Source organism: Jatropha curcas, chromosome 10 (genome assembly GCF_041381405.1).
Source record: "Jatropha curcas cultivar XTBG-Jc1 chromosome 10, XTBG_Jcur_1.0, whole genome shotgun sequence".
Lineage (NCBI taxonomy): Eukaryota > Viridiplantae > Streptophyta > Magnoliopsida > Malpighiales > Euphorbiaceae > Jatropha > Jatropha curcas.
This window is the reverse complement of record NC_143160.1, coordinates 12,166,116-12,180,679: the sequence shown is the minus strand read 5'-3', so window position 1 is coordinate 12,180,679 and position 14,564 is coordinate 12,166,116. Positions and strand designations below refer to the sequence as shown.

Sequence of the window (14,564 nt, the reverse complement as noted above, 5' to 3'; positions counted from 1 at the left end):
ATCTTATTATCATATATATTTATTAAAAGTAAATTTAGAAAAGAAAAAACTTCAAATTTGAAATGCTTAAATATCTATATATATTTATTTAAAAACTAATTTTTATAAACATATCAAATCAACTAATAAAATATAATAATCTAATTGACTATGACTAAGGTTATTTTAGAATATTCTAAATTTTATTAAGGGCAATATCAAAAATCTAATTATTTCTCCCTTATTCTCACATTTATATATATAGTGTAGTATAGATAGATAGAAGTAAGAAACTAATACAATCAATCTGATTAATGATTTTTTTTTATATAAATAATATTTTCTTATTTATAAAATTTAATGCCAAACCATTAAAAAAAGTCTCAACTTTTATAATTTAATTAATATTCTTTATATTTTTTGATATCCTAATTAAAAATGTACATATTATAATAAGATAGTTAATTTTTTTAAAAAATAGCTCTACTAATTCTAATATATACTTTTAGTTTGATTCATAACTAATCAATTAAAACTTATATTAGAAATTATTAAATATAATTATTTTTATTTGATGTAGTAATTTAAAAATGACGAAGAAATTTAATAACAGAATAGGATTAGGATGACTTTTATTATTTAATTACTTGTTTAAGTTTTACTACTTATTTAAATTAAATATTACCAAAAATCAAATTTGAATTCTTACATATTTAATATATAAGCTAATTTCTTATTTTATTGAATTCAACTTTTATATTCTTAGTATATTTTAATATATCATATTTAATATATTATATCAATTCTTACTTTATCAAATTTTAATTCTTATATGTTGTTATATCAAATTAAATAAATATATTGATTATTGCTTATTAAATTTAAAATTTTATATCTTAAATAATATCATAATTTAGATTTATTCTTTACTAAATATAGAATTACCAAATTCCAAACTGAATTTTTATAAAACAAAATGAAATGAAACTTTAAATTTCAAAAAATATTTGCAACAGAACAAAATAAAGTTCTAAATTTCAAAATATTTTAGAATAAAATTGAAATATTACACTCCTGATTCTAGAGTAGTTAGTATGGAATAATTCTAGATGTCTCATGAAATGCCTAAGCATCAAATAATTTCATTATGGTTGAATATATAAATTCATCATTGAACTTTGTTACTTTAACTTTATGACACTCTCAACTTTTATTTTAATATATTAAATACTTCAACTTGCAAAATTAAATCAATTAAACACTTATGCATAATCGAAAAATGGGAAATCATTTTTCTAAAAGTTATGCTAACTATACATCAAATCAATAGTTTGCATATAAAAATTAAAAGTCCTAATACTATTGCAATTAGTATAGAAAGGTATGCAATATTACTAAAATTTACAAGTCAAGTGCATAATAAGTTATTTACAAAATTTAGGGTGGCATAAAGTAAAAATTATAAAATTAAGGGGTAAATTTATGAATTCAGTCATTTCATTATTCATGAGTTTATAGCAGTGGACTTGCAACCCTTCTCCTACGTTTGTAATTTACTTCGATGTTATTTAGATGGTGACAACTGACATGATTGTTACTGACTTGCAATCCTGGAATAATATTGGCTTATATTTAAAAAATCGGACTAGTTATTAGACTAATGAGGGGTTCATTGTCCCCACGGATTTTATCCAATTCAATTCGTTCAATTAAATTTTTATATATAATATTTTTAAATATATTTTTTAAATATTATTGAAAAGATATGATTTATAAATACTATATAATTTTTTTAAAAAAATAATGAAGAAGAACTAAATTTAATGTTAAATAAGAAATTAATTAATTTTTATAATATATATATATATATATATATATATATATATATATGATTTTTCACATTTAGGATCTTTGCAACTCTTTTCTCTCCTCATATTCTTTTATTGATTTTGAATCGAATTTGCCAATTACTCAATATTTTTCTTAGATTCTCAAATGTTTTTTAACCTTTCATGTCACTATTCAACTAGCTGATTTGGTCCGATTCTCATAACCATAGCACTCATAGACCAAGAGGATTGTTTTTAAGAATGAAGCCTCCTAAACAATTATTAAGTGCATGTGGTACATCAAATTATAATATATTTTACATTCTCAAAAAAAAAATTATATTAATAAATATATAATTGTATTTCAGCGTTTGAATTGATATTTTTTTTTATATAATTTTGATTAAGAAATTATAAAAATTTATTTTGTAGCACATTTTACATATTTTAATCATAAAAATTGTGAAACAAGAATTAATTATTCCATCAGTACCAAAATATAAATCGTTTCATTCAGGTGACAGTTTTGTCCCAAAATATAAGTTCTTTTAAATATTATAGGGACTAATATTTTTTTTTTCAAGTTTCCCTTATTTATATTGGATATAATATAATGACGTGAGATAAAGAGTAATTTTGTCAAATTATCCTTGATTTTGTTATAATTTAGGAGAATTAATTGCTTTCTTAAATCCCGTGTAAAAACTTTAAACGATTTATTTATAGAACATAGTAATTAATTTGACAAGGGGTAGTTAATTATTAAAATAAAGATTAATTTGATCTCTGAACTTGTTTAGCAGGATGAAAAAGGTCCAATTTGACCTTTTGGGTCAATTTCGCTCTTGAACTTGTATAAAATGATTAAAAACATCCGATTTCACTTTTTAGGCCAATTTAACCCTTGAACTTGTTTTGATTTTTACAAATTAATAATTGATTTAATTTGACATGATTAACTTTTTATCCATTTTTTTCCTAAAATAAAAATACTCAAATCAAAATTTTCCAACACTTATGAATATAAATTTAAAATCCATAAAAATATTATTTCTTTTAGTATAATAAATCGATAAACATGCATTATAACTTTAACTTATTCAACATGAAAAATGTACAGATTTCATATGCAATAACACAGTAAGAGAGATTGATTTTAAAATGTTCAAATTAATACATATTTATAGATTCAAAACCATCAATCAAGGTAAAGAGAGATACAATATACTTCATATATCATTTTTCTATATTTTATAATCAATTAATTTTTCAATAAATTAGTTAGCTCGATCCCAACTACAGTTTTAATAAATATCTATATAATAAATTTTACATTATAAGTACAGTGAAGAATTAGAGGTTAAATTGACTCAAAATGTCAAATATGATTTTTTTTAATTATTTTAAATAAATTCAGGGGTTAAACTGATCCAAAATATCAAATATGATTTTTTTAATTATTTTAAATAAATTCAGGGGTTAAACTGATCCAAAATATTAAATCTAATTTTTTAATTATTTTAAACAAGTTTAAAGGCTAAATTGGCCCAAAAGGTCAAATCTGACATTTTTAATCCTGTTAAATAAATTCAGGAACTAAATTGACCTGTATTCTTTAATTATTTTAAAAATATCTATTTGAATATTCGCAATACTACATATCTGATGTAGATTATAATTAACGATCCAGAATGTCTATTTAATATTTATTTGTCAAAGTCAATTGAAACTTAACTTATTCATTGACTTGACCTGTGCATCAAATATATATATATATATATATCTCGTTATTTACCATTAATTTAGACATGTAACACTTCTTCTACGTTTGGCAGTTCACATCATTATTGTTTTTTTTTAGTTTTAGGGAAGGGGATTTAAACATGGATATATTGTCAGGTCGTAATGAGTTTCCTATTGAGTTATAACTTAGTGTGCAATATTATTGTTTTTTGAATGAATGAATTGCTCACTTTTTAATTTTCTAGTTTTCAATTGTCAACGTGGGACCGCTAAATTGACTTAGTACAAATTGGATTCGACTCACATAGAATTAAAGAAAATTCTTGCATACACTGGATGTATTAGTGTTTTCATATATCAAACTAATTAAAAAATAATTTTTAAAAAAAGTGTTACTGTTTTATTTTTTTCGTTATACGGTCAGAAATACCATTATTTCGATCAAAACACTGTTTATGATTAGTTTGATATATAGGTGAGTCCATGCATGGGTAAGTCTTCCCCTAGACTCAAAGCATCTATAAATCTCCTAATTAAATTTTCCTTCATTAGTAGATATTGAACTAATTAATATGCATAACAAAATCATAACTTGCTCACTTCCCTTGCTCTTGCTGTTTCATTTCAGCTTGGCCTTTCCACCCTTGCAGCCTTTATGCCAGAGTGAAGAGAGTTCTGCCCTCTTACAATTCAAGGAAAGCTTCATCATTACCAAGAATGTTCAAATTAATATATATTTATAGATTCAAAACCATCAATGAAGGTAAACAGAGATACAATATACTTACATATATTATTTTTCTATATTTTATAATCAATTAATTTTCCAATAAATTACTTAACCCGATCCCAACTACAGTTTGAATAAATGTCTATAGAATGAATTTTTTACATTGTTATTACAGTGAAGAATTAAAGGTTAAATTGACTCAAAATATCAAATATAATTTTTTTAATTATTTTAAATAAATTCAGGGGTTAAATTAACCCAAAATATTAAATCTAATTTTTTAAATTATTTTAAACAAATTTAGAGGCTAAATTGGCCCAAAAAAGGTCAAATCTGACATTTTTAATCATGTTAAACAAGTTCATAAACTAAATTGGCCTTTATTCTTTAATTATTTCAAAAATATCTATTTAAATATTCATAATACTGCATATCTGACGCAGATTATAATTAAAGATTCAGAATGTCTATTTAATATTTATTTGTCCAATTCAATTGAAACTTAACTTATTCATTGACCTGATCTGTACATCAATTATATATATATATAATATGATCCAGAATGTCTATTTAATATTTATTTGTCAAAGTCAATTGAAACTTAACTTATTCATTGACTTGATCTGTGCATCAATTATATATATATATATGTGCTCTCGTTATTTACCACTAATTTAGACATGTAACCCTTCTTCTACATTTGGCAGTTCACATCATCATTATTGGTTTTTTTTTTATTTTTTTATATTAGGGAAAGGGATTTGATTATGGATTTATTGTCAGATCGTAATGCACTTACTACTAAACTATACCTTAGTGTGCAACATTATTATTATTTTTTTAATGAATGAATTGCTCACTTTTTAATTTTCTAGTTTTCAATTGTCACTGTGGGACTACTAAATTTACTTAGTACAAATTGGATTTGACTCATATAGAATTAAAGAAAATTCTTGCATACACCGGATGTTTTGGCGGTTCCTTATATCAAACTAATTAAAAAACAATTTTTTAAGAAAGTGTTACTTTCAATTTTTTTCATTATACGGTCAGAAATATCATCATTTCAATTAAAATAGTATTTATGATTGGTTTGATATATAGGCGAGTTGTAAGTCTTCCCCTAGACTCAAAGTATCTATAAATCTCCTAATTAAAGTATCTATAAATTTTCACTTAGCAAACTTTGAATATCAGTAAATGGAGTTTAGATTATAAAATTTCAATTATTTCATTTTAATTCTTAATTGTTTTTTCATTTTTAATTCTTTTTGAAATCTCTAATCATTTTAGTTCTTAGTTCATACTTTTAAAACTTGCACCTATTCTATCAGTTGCTTGCTATTGCTAATGTAAAACAAGCCTTTTGAGCTCTATCAATACAAAACTTTGGAAATATGTATGATCAATCAACGAATAACTATTTAATTAATGATGTAATTTGAGATAATTTTAAAGATATTAGACCTTTTCTAGTTCATCTGTAAGATAATAATACTATATTTTAGATATTTGTTGATAAACATTTTATCTTATATATATTAACAATAATAGTTTTAATTTATTGAAATTAACTAAATATCACACGAGTTTGCTCATTTAAATTAAAAATTATAGTGAATATACGTTGTATTAAAATTCTGGTGTGCTTTGGATCAACCTTTTCCTCGGATTAAGTTAACTATGAGAGAGACTGTAGTCCCGTAAAAATAATTTTTTTATCATTAAATTAGGTAGAATTTGAATTTATGTGCTATTGTAACTAATGTAGTTCAGGGTATTTGAAGAAGAAAGTTAGACTTATGATAGATTAAAACAACCCGCAAAGCTAGGAGTTCTTTCAATGGTTTGACCAAAATTTAACTTGTATCCGACCCATATTACACTTCTTATCGCTACTTTTATATATATACTTACTCGAGACTTAATAATTATAAAGCAATACATTAGAAATGAAATAAAATAAATCTAATTATACAAAAAGGTGCAAGAAATCCCAGTTTATATAACAAACCCAATTCTTTGAAAGTTTTTAATATTTAAATAAGCAAGCTAGGACATTTGCGGGAATTGGAAAAACAAAATTAAATTACATAAACCACCATTAACAAAGATATAATTAAAAAAAAAACTTGTAAGATAAAATAATAAAGATACAAAAATAAAAACATAAAAATAATATAAGTAACTTGAATCGTGCATATATGTAGGAAAGAATGTTTAAAAAATTTATTGTGCAATAAGATAGCTAATTCATTATGCAATAAAATAACTTTTATAATTTAATTAATGTTCTTTATATTTTTTGATATGCTAATTAAAAATGTACTTATTACAATAAAGATAGTTAATTTTTTTAAAATAGGTCTTCTAATTATTAAATATAATTATTTTTATTTGATATAGTAAATTAAAAATGACGACGAAATTTAATAACAGAATAGGATTAGGACGAACTTTTATTGTTTAATTACTTGTTTAAATTTTACTACTGATTTAAATTAAATATTACCAAAAATCAAATTTGAATTCTTATATCCTTAACCATATTTGAAGTATACATATTTAATATGTAAGATAATTTCTTGTTTTATTGAATTCAACTTTTATATTCTTATTATATTTTAATATATCATATTTAATATATATATCAATTCTTACTTTATCAAATTTCAATTCCCATATGTTGTTATATCAAATTAAATAAATATATTGATTATTGCTTATTAAATTTAAAAATTTATATCGTAAATAATATTATAATTTAGATTTATTCTTAAATTTAGATTTATTCTTTACGAAATATAGAATTACAAAATTCCAAACTGAATTTTTATAAAACAAAATGAAATGAAATTTCAAAAAACGAAATGAAATGAGACTTTAAATTTCAAAATGAAAACGAAATGAAATGAGACTTTAAATTGCAAAAAATATTTACAACAGAACGAAATAAAGTTTTAAATTTCAAAATATTTTAGAATGGAATTTGAAATGTTACACTCCTGATTCTGGAGTAGTTAGTATTGAATAATTTTAGATGTATCATGAAATGCCTAAGCATCAAACAATTTCGTTATAGCTCAATATATAAATTCACCTTTAAACTTTGTTACTTTAACTTTATGACACCCTCAATTTTTATTTTGATATATTAAACAATTCAACTTACAAAATTAAATCAATTAAACACTTATAAATAGTCGAAAAATGTGAAACCATTTTCCTAAAAATTATGTTAATTATATATCAAATAAATAGTTTGCATATAGAAATTTTAAATCCTAAAACTATTTCAATTAGTATAAAAAGGTGTACAATATTACTAAAATTTGCAAGTCAAGTACATAATAAGTTATTTACAAAATTCAGAGTGGCATAAAATTAAAATTACAAAGTTGAAGAGTAATTTTATGAATTTAGTCATTTCATTATTCATAACTTTATAGCAGTGGACTCATTCTTATTTCTCCTACGTTTGCAATTTGCTTCGATGTTATTTAGATATTGACATGATTGTTACTGACTTATTGTTAAATTGAGTCGGCCTTGATCAATATTTAAAAAATCGGACTAGTTATTAGACTAACGAAGGGTTCATTGTACCACGGATTTTACCAAATTCAATTCGTTGAACTAAATTTTTATATATAATATTTTTAAATACATTTATTAAATATTATTGAAAAGATATGGTTTATAAATACTATATAATTTTTATAAAAATAATGAAAAAGAACTAAATTTAATGTTAAACAAGAAATTAATTAATTTTTATTATATATATATATATATATATATATATATATATATATATATATATATATATATATTATTTTTCACATTTAGGATCTTTGCAACTCTTTTCTCTCCTCGTATTTTTTTTATTGATTTTGAATCGAATTTGCCAATTACTCAATATTTTTTTTAGATTCTTGAATGTTTTTTAACCTTTTATATCACTATTTAATTCAGAATGGACTACGGTTGGATTCTCAATTAACTAATTGAACTAGCTGATTTGGTCCGATTCTCATAACCATAGCCCTCATAGTCTAAGAGGATTGTTTTTAAGGAATGAAGCCTCCTAAACAATCATTAAGTGCATATGGCACATCAAATTATAATATTTTACATTCTCAAAAAAAAAATTTATATTAATAAATATATAATTGTATTTCAGTGTTTGAATTGATATTTTTTTATATAATTTTGATTAGGAAATTATAAAAATTTATTTTGTAGCAAGTTTTACATATTTTAATCATAAAAATTGTGAAACAATAATTAATTACTCACTCTATACCAAAACATAAGTCGTTTTATTTAGATGATAGTTTTATCCCAAAATATAAGTTGTTTTGAATAGTTTAGGGACTAATAATTTTTTTTTTCAATTTTAATCTTATTTATATTAGATATAATATAATGACGTGAGATAAAAAGTAATTTTGTCAAATTATCCTTAATTTTGTTATAATTTAGGAGAATTAATTGCTTCTTTAAATCCCGTGTAAAAACTTTAAACGATTTATTTAAAAAACATAGTAATTAATTTGACGAGGGGTAGTTAATTATTAAAATAAAGACTAATTTGGTCTCTGAACTTTTTTAGCAGGATAAAAAAGGTCAGATTTGACCTTTTGGGTTAATTTCGCTCTTGAACTTATATAAAATGATTAAAAACATCCGATTTCACTTTTTAGGCTAATTTAACCTTAAACTTGTTTTGATTTTTATAAATTAATAATTGATTTAATTTGATATGATTAACTTTTTATCTATTTTTGTTCTAGAATAAAAATACTCATATCAAACTTTTCCAACACTGAATATAAATTTAAAATCTATAAAAATATTATTTCTTGTAATATAATAAATTGATAAATATGCATTAGAACTTTAATTTATTCAACATGAAAAATGCATAGATTTCAAATGCGATAATCGAGTAAGAGAGATTAATTTGAAAATGTTCAAATTAATATATATTTATAGATTCAAAACCATCAATCAAGGTAAAGAGAGATACAATATACTTACATATATCATTTTCTATATTTTATAATCAATTAATTTTTCAATAAATTAGTTAGCTCGATCCCAACTAAAGTTTTAATAAATGTCTATATAATGAATTTTACATTATAAGTGCAGTGAAGAATTAGAGGTTAAATTGACTCAAAATATCAAATATGATTTTTTTAATTATTTTAAATAAATTCAGTGGTTAAATTGATCCAAAATATTAAATCTAATTTTTTTAATTATTTCAAAAAAGTTTAAAGGTTTAATTAGCTCAAAATGTCAAATTGACATTTTTAGGAACGAAATTGGATTTTATTCTTTAATTATTTCAAAAACATCTATTTAAATATTCATAATACTACATATCTGATGTAGATTATAATTAACGATCCAGAACATCTATTTAATATTTATTTGTCAAAGTCAATTGAAACTTAACTTATTCATTGACTTGATCTGTGCATCAATTATATATGTGCTCTCGTTATTTACCATTAATTTAGACATGTAACCCTTCTTCTACGTTTGGCACTTTGTTCTTCTACGCGTTTGGCACTTTGTTTGGCAGTTCACATCATTATTTTTTTTTTTTTTTATTTTTAGTATTAAGGAAGGGGATTTGAATATGGATCTATTGTCAGGTTGTAATGCACTGACCACTAAGCTATTTCTTAGTGTGCAACATTATTATTATTATTTTAATGAATGAATTGCTCACTTTTTAATTTTCTAGTTTTCAATTGTCACCGGGGACTATTAAATTTACTTGGTACAAATTGGATTGCTCACATAGAATTAAAGAAAATTCTTGCATACACAGGATGTATTGGTGGTTCCATATAACAAACTAATTAAAAAATAATTTTTTAAGAAAATGTTACTTTTTATTTTTTTCATTATACGATCAGAAATATAATCATTTCAATCAAAACACTATTTATGATTGGTTTGATATGGAGGTGAGTCCATACATGGGTAAATCTTCCCCTAGACTCGAAGTATCTATAAATCTCCTAATTAAATTTTCCTTCATTAGTAGAGATTGGACTAATTAATATGCATAACAAAATCATAACTTGCTCACTTCCCTTGCTCTTGCTGTTTCATTTCAGCTCGGCCTTTCCACCCTTGCAGCCTTTATGCCATAGTGAAGAGAGTTCTGCCCTCTTACAATTCAAGGAAAGCTTCATCATTACCAAGAATGCTTCTTATTATGATCCTCTAGCATACCCCAAGGTCGCCTCCTGGAACCTTGGAGGACTAAACCACGATTGCTGCTCATGGGACGGCGTGGAGTGTGATCAGAACACAAGTCATGTGATAGGCCTTGATGTTAGTAGTAGCTGTCTCTATGGTTCTATTGACTCCAATAGCAGTCTCTTCAATCTTGTGCATCTTCAAAAGGTTAACCTCGCCTTCAATCACTTCAATTTTTCTCAAATACCATCAAGGTTTGGCAATCTTTCTATGCTTACGCATCTTAATCTCTCCCATTCTTCATTTTCTGGCCAAGTTCCATTTGAAATTTCTATGTTATCCAAATTGTCTCTCCTTGATATGTCTAGAAGGGACTTTGAAATGTTATTGGAACTTAAAACGCCTGATCTTAGAATCTTAGTGCAAAACATGACCAACCTTGAATATCTCCATCTTGATTCTGTTAAAATATCCTCCTCAATTCCTTACATGTTGGCAAATATGTCCTCATTGACCCCTCTCCGTCTCTGCAATTGTGGACTTTATGGTGAATTCCCAGTAGCCATTTTTCATTTGCCAAAGGTTCATTTTTTTCTCATGGCACACAATCCTTATCTCAATGGTCGTTTACCTGGATTTCAGTTGAATATTGACATTAAGGTATTGCGGTTCTCTAACACAAGTTTCTCCGGTCAGCTTCCTGATTCTATTGGAAAACTAATTTCCTTGGAATATTTTGATATCAGTTACTGCAAATTCTCAGGAATGATCCCATTTGCACTCGGTAATCTTTCCAAACTCGTTGAGATTCGCCTTACAGGCAACTCGTTTACAGGCAAAATTCCTTCTTCCCTAGGAAACCTTACCCAATTGGGTTATCTGTTTATGGAGTCCAATTACCTACAAGGTTCAATTCCAACCTCAATTTCAAGTCTTAAGAATCTTAAAGGTATCCATCTTTTTTCAAATGAGTTGAATGGTACATTGGAGCTGGATGGATTATCACAACTTGCCTATCTTGATTTGAGTGACAATCAATTTACCGGCAAAATGCCATCTTTTTTGGCCAACTTAACAAGACTTGAGACCCTAGACCTAGCTAAAAATCAATTAATTGGTGTGCTCCCTTCTTGGATTGCAAATCTCACACAATTGGATTTTCTGGATCTGGGATCAAATGATTTGCAAGGTTCATTTCCAACCTCAATTTCAGGTCTCAAGAATCTTAGAACTCTCAACCTTGCTGCAAACTACTTTAATGGTACACTAGATTTAGACCCGGATGGATTATCACAACTTAATTATTTGGATTTGGGATTTAATCAACTTACTGGTGAAATCCCATCTTTTTTGGCCAACTTAACTAGACTTCAGAACCTAGACTTAGATTCAAATCAATTAATTGGTCAACTCCCATTTTGGCTAATGAACCTAACCCAACTAAGTTGGCTAACTGTTGCAGGAAATAGGTTGCATGGCACAATTCCAATTCCAAGCCTTGTGAATATTGAAAGTCTTTCCTTGCGTTTAAATAATTTTGTTGGCAACGTTGAGCTACATTCATTCTTTGTGCTGAAAAATCTAAAGTATCTATACTTAGGGGGAAATAATCTGTCATTGATCACAAAAAAAAGTAATAACTCTACTTCTCCAAAGTTTATTAATTTAGATTTGAGTTCATGCAATCTAACTGAGTTTCCTGACTTCTTACAGAATCAAAATCAGTTAACGTTCTTAGACTTGTCTTTTAACAATATGAAGGGCCGGATACCAAAATGGTTACTGAACATTAGCATAGAAACTCTTGCTTGTATAAACTTCTCTCACAACTTGCTTACAAATTTTGTCCAAACTCCAGTTTTTCTTCCATGGTCTAGATTACAAGTCTTAAGCATCAATTCTAACCAGCTTCAGAGTTCATCATTGCCGATCCCGGTATCTTCCATTTTATATTATTCAGCCTCTAATAATTCACTGGCAGGAGAAATGCCAAAATGGTTTTGCAAATTGAGTTCCCTTCAAGTACTTGACCTGTCAAACAATAAATTCAGTGGCATGCTTCCTCAATGGTTGGGAAACTTCAGTGTTTCATTATCAGTTCTGAACCTAGAGAAAAACTCATTTACTGGCACAATTCCTGATATATGGACAAGAAGTGAATTAAGGATGATAAAATTGGGTCGAAACAAGCTTCATGGGAAGATACCAAAGTCATTGGCTAAGTGTACAATGCTAGAAAGTGTTGATCTCGGAAACAATCAGCTCAATGATACATTTCCCCTCTGGTTGGTAACACTCTCAGAGTTAGAAATTCTCATTATTCGATTCAATCGGTTTCATGGTACGCTACTAGAGATTTGTAAATCTGACTCGGCATTCCCCAAGTTGCGAATTATTGACCTCTCTTCCAATAATTTCTCTGGCAAGTTTCCTGTTGATTGTTTTCTGAGATGGAATGCAATGAGGGTTGTTGATTCGAAGGTTTTAAAATACATGGGAGTAGATATAGTATCCAAATTTTCATCCATGCATTTTGGTTATGCTTACTCAATCATAATGACAAACAAAGGTGTAGAAAGGGAATATCCAAGAGTGGTAGAGATTTTCTCAGCTATTGATATCTCATGCAACAAATTTGAAGGGGAAATTCCAGAATTAATTGGCATTTTAAAGGGACTTCGCTCTCTCAACCTTTCCAAAAATGCTCTCACTGGCCACATCCCTTTATCTATTGTGAACTTGACAAACCTTGAAAATTTAGACCTTTCTCGAAACATGCTTTCAGGACCTATCCCTCAGGAACTGAAACAGCTTACTTTTCTTTCCAAGTTCGACGTAGCATATAACCATCTCACTGGACCTATACCTCAAGGGAAGCAATTTGATACCTTTCCAAATAATTCATATGATGGGAATTCTGGACTTTGTGGTAGTCCATTGACGAAGTCTTGTGAATATCCTGACAGCTCCCCTGCGGCACCTAAACAGAATCACCATTCAGGATTCTTGTTCGAATTTGGTTGGGAAGTAGTTTTGATGGGATATGGGTGTGGGTTTGTGCTTGGACTTGTGATTGGACATTTCGTAACAGAAAGAAAGAAAGGTTGGTTCGCTAAGACATGTGGGGTTACCTTGCAGAAAAGGCGAAGAAGATGAAAGATATTTTGATATGCATCAAAGGCTTTAGACTTTTAGCTAAATCTCTGGTGAGTTGAAGTTCAAATTCTAATAAGTAAATGCTTTAGGATTATTAGATTTGAAATGCATATTTTGTTACCACAGCCAAAAACAGAGAATAAGAAAAGTATTTTGCTTTTGAATGTCCAGTATCATATGTGTTGGATCATCTAGCCACTAACCTACATTGCTCTTTTCAGGTACCAATTGGATCATCTATTCTGATTTCTGGTATATTATGAGCCATGAGATGCTGTATTAGAAAATTTTATTTGTGTCAATCTTGTATTTATCTTCTACCTGTTATAGTCTCATAGAAGATTTCAAATATATCCTGAAAATATTATATATATTGGACTTTCCACCCATTTCCTGCAAATAATTATAAATGTAGCTTTCTACTGTTTTAAATTTCCACAAGTCAGAGAAATGTGCATTTGCATTTCCATTTCTATTTCCCTCTGCCTCAGTTTTCTAGTCAGACCATTTTAATTTTGAACGATAAGGAATAAAATGACAAAGAAGCAGAAGAAAATATTGAAAATTATCATGCTTTATATTGTGTAGAGATTGAATTAATTTCTTGGAAAAAGATTTTGCTTAGGTTAATTGTGTCCAATGCCCACATCTTTCAAACAAGTCCAAATGTTATTAACCAGAATTTTCCACTTAATTTGCTATTTTAGTTAACTCTTAAATTCTTACTAGAGATGCTATAGGTCTTTTGAAACTAAAATTTAGAAACCAAACTTAAGGGCCTGTTTGTTTTTTTTTGTTTATTTTTCTTATTGTCAAAAAATTAAAAGGAGTATATACTTCTCTCATTTTTATTTCTCATGAACTATTTTATTTGTTTTTTTTTATATATAATTTTAAGAGAA

General features: G+C 26.4%; 1 protein-coding gene across 1 annotated transcript; it reads left to right on the top strand.

Moving 5' to 3' along the window:
- The first annotated feature begins 10,346 nt into the window (after positions 1–10,346).
- LOC105637134 (receptor-like protein 7) lies at positions 10,347–14,089 on the top strand. Its single transcript, XM_020680502.3, has 2 exons — positions 10,347–13,712; positions 13,884–14,089. Exon 1 carries the CDS (start codon positions 10,366–10,368, stop codon positions 13,660–13,662), a length of 3,297 nt encoding a protein of 1,098 aa, XP_020536161.3. The 5' UTR covers positions 10,347–10,365; the 3' UTR covers positions 13,663–13,712; positions 13,884–14,089.
- Positions 14,090–14,564: the final 475 nt, after the last annotated feature.

Bases quoted from the DNA above. Each gene is read 5' to 3' on its own strand.
- LOC105637134 (XM_020680502.3), top strand. From the start codon at position 10,366: ATGCATAACAAAATCATAACTTGCTCACTTCCCTTGCTCTTGCTGTTT.